A 1258-nucleotide genomic window follows, 5' to 3' on the forward strand; every position below is an offset into this window, starting at 1 on the left:
TGGGCCAGCGCTGGGGGGGCCTGAGGCCCAGGACGCCCTCTGGGAGCTCGGTCTTTGGAAAGCGCCAAGTCTCTCCCACCGGCTTGGGAGCCCACGTCACGTGACAGGTGTGATGCAGGTGAAGGAGGCCGGGGGGCAGGTTCCGGAAGGGGCCGCGCCTGGAGCTGCGTCTCCTTTGGCCGGGCAGGAAGAGGAACAAGGCAGAGCCTAGGGCAAGAGTTCAGACTGCGGAACCTCCCCAAAGCCTAAAGCGTGACCCCGGCACCCTGGGCGGGCGGGGTCCCTCCTGGGCGCCCTCACTGGAGCCGAGCGGGGTCCCTCCTGGGCGCCCTCACTGGAGCCGAGCGGCTCATGGCAGGTGGAGGCTCCGCCGGCCCTGTGCACGTCCCCCGACTGCTCTCCCCGAGGACCCAGGACGCGCCTGGAGATGTCTGTGTCACCGCCCTTGGGGGTGAGCGGGGTGGGCCGGAGCCGCGTACCCCTCCCATCAGCGCTGTGCCGTCTCCGGGGACGCAGCGAGGATGCTGGTCACCCCTCACCGGGACGGGAGCTGAGGGCACGCGGGCGCCGCGGGAAAGCAACCCCAGGCCTCATGCCAGCAGCCAGATGGCCTTCCAGGGGCTCCCCGTCTGTAAGTGGGGGGCGCTGCAGAGGACGTCAGCCTCTCCCCACGCCCGAAGTCAGCCGGGCCCCCACACTCGGGGACACCCCCGGCCCCCACCGGCTTCTGTGCCAGCGGGGTGGCGGGGACTCGCGCTGTGTCCAGGCCCCCCACCCCGGGCCGTGACGTCACGGTCACCGCTCCTGGGGGCACAAGCTCGCGGCTCCTCGGGAGGCCTGGACTTCGGCCTCCTCAGAGCGGGGGTGGAGCCGCGGCCACCTGGGCGCCCCTCCCGTGCCGCAGGTGTGCCGGAGGATCGGGTTTCCAGGAGCATCTCCCTCATCTGGGCGGGTGAAAGAGCGCAGGCTGCCAGGCCAGAACACCTGTGGGAACGACGGCTTCCTGGACACGCCCCTGGACATGCTGGCCCTCAGGTGCGGCCGGGCCACAGCCTCCTGGCTCCAGCCCCCCGGCCAACGCCCCAGCGAGGGCGCAGCTTCTGGGGTGCGGCCCGGGCAGGGCGGGGCTGGCCACCCTGACGGGCGGCAGCAGAGGGCCCTCGGGAGGCCAGGAGCAGGCCACACTGACCGCCGGGCCCTCCGGCCTCCTGCACTCCACCCTTCTGCCGGGGAGGCATTTCAGGAAGAGACTGAGGGC

At 72.2% G+C, this 1258-nt stretch overlaps 1 protein-coding gene across 1 annotated transcript in view; it reads left to right on the top strand.

Moving 5' to 3' along the window:
- The window catches only part of FAM3B (family with sequence similarity 3, member B), a 27380-nt gene that overhangs the window by 13792 nt on the left and 12330 nt on the right, over positions 1–1258 (top strand). The window contains exon 2 of the mRNA XM_012730982.1: positions 905–1035. Coding sequence (XP_012586436.1) covers positions 905–1035 — 131 coding nt within the window. The remainder of the gene's footprint in view (positions 1–904; positions 1036–1258) is intronic.

This window comes from Condylura cristata, unplaced genomic scaffold, assembly GCF_000260355.1.
Source record: "Condylura cristata isolate star-nosed mole 26May11 unplaced genomic scaffold, ConCri1.0 scaffold00003, whole genome shotgun sequence".
NCBI lineage: Eukaryota > Metazoa > Chordata > Mammalia > Eulipotyphla > Talpidae > Condylura > Condylura cristata.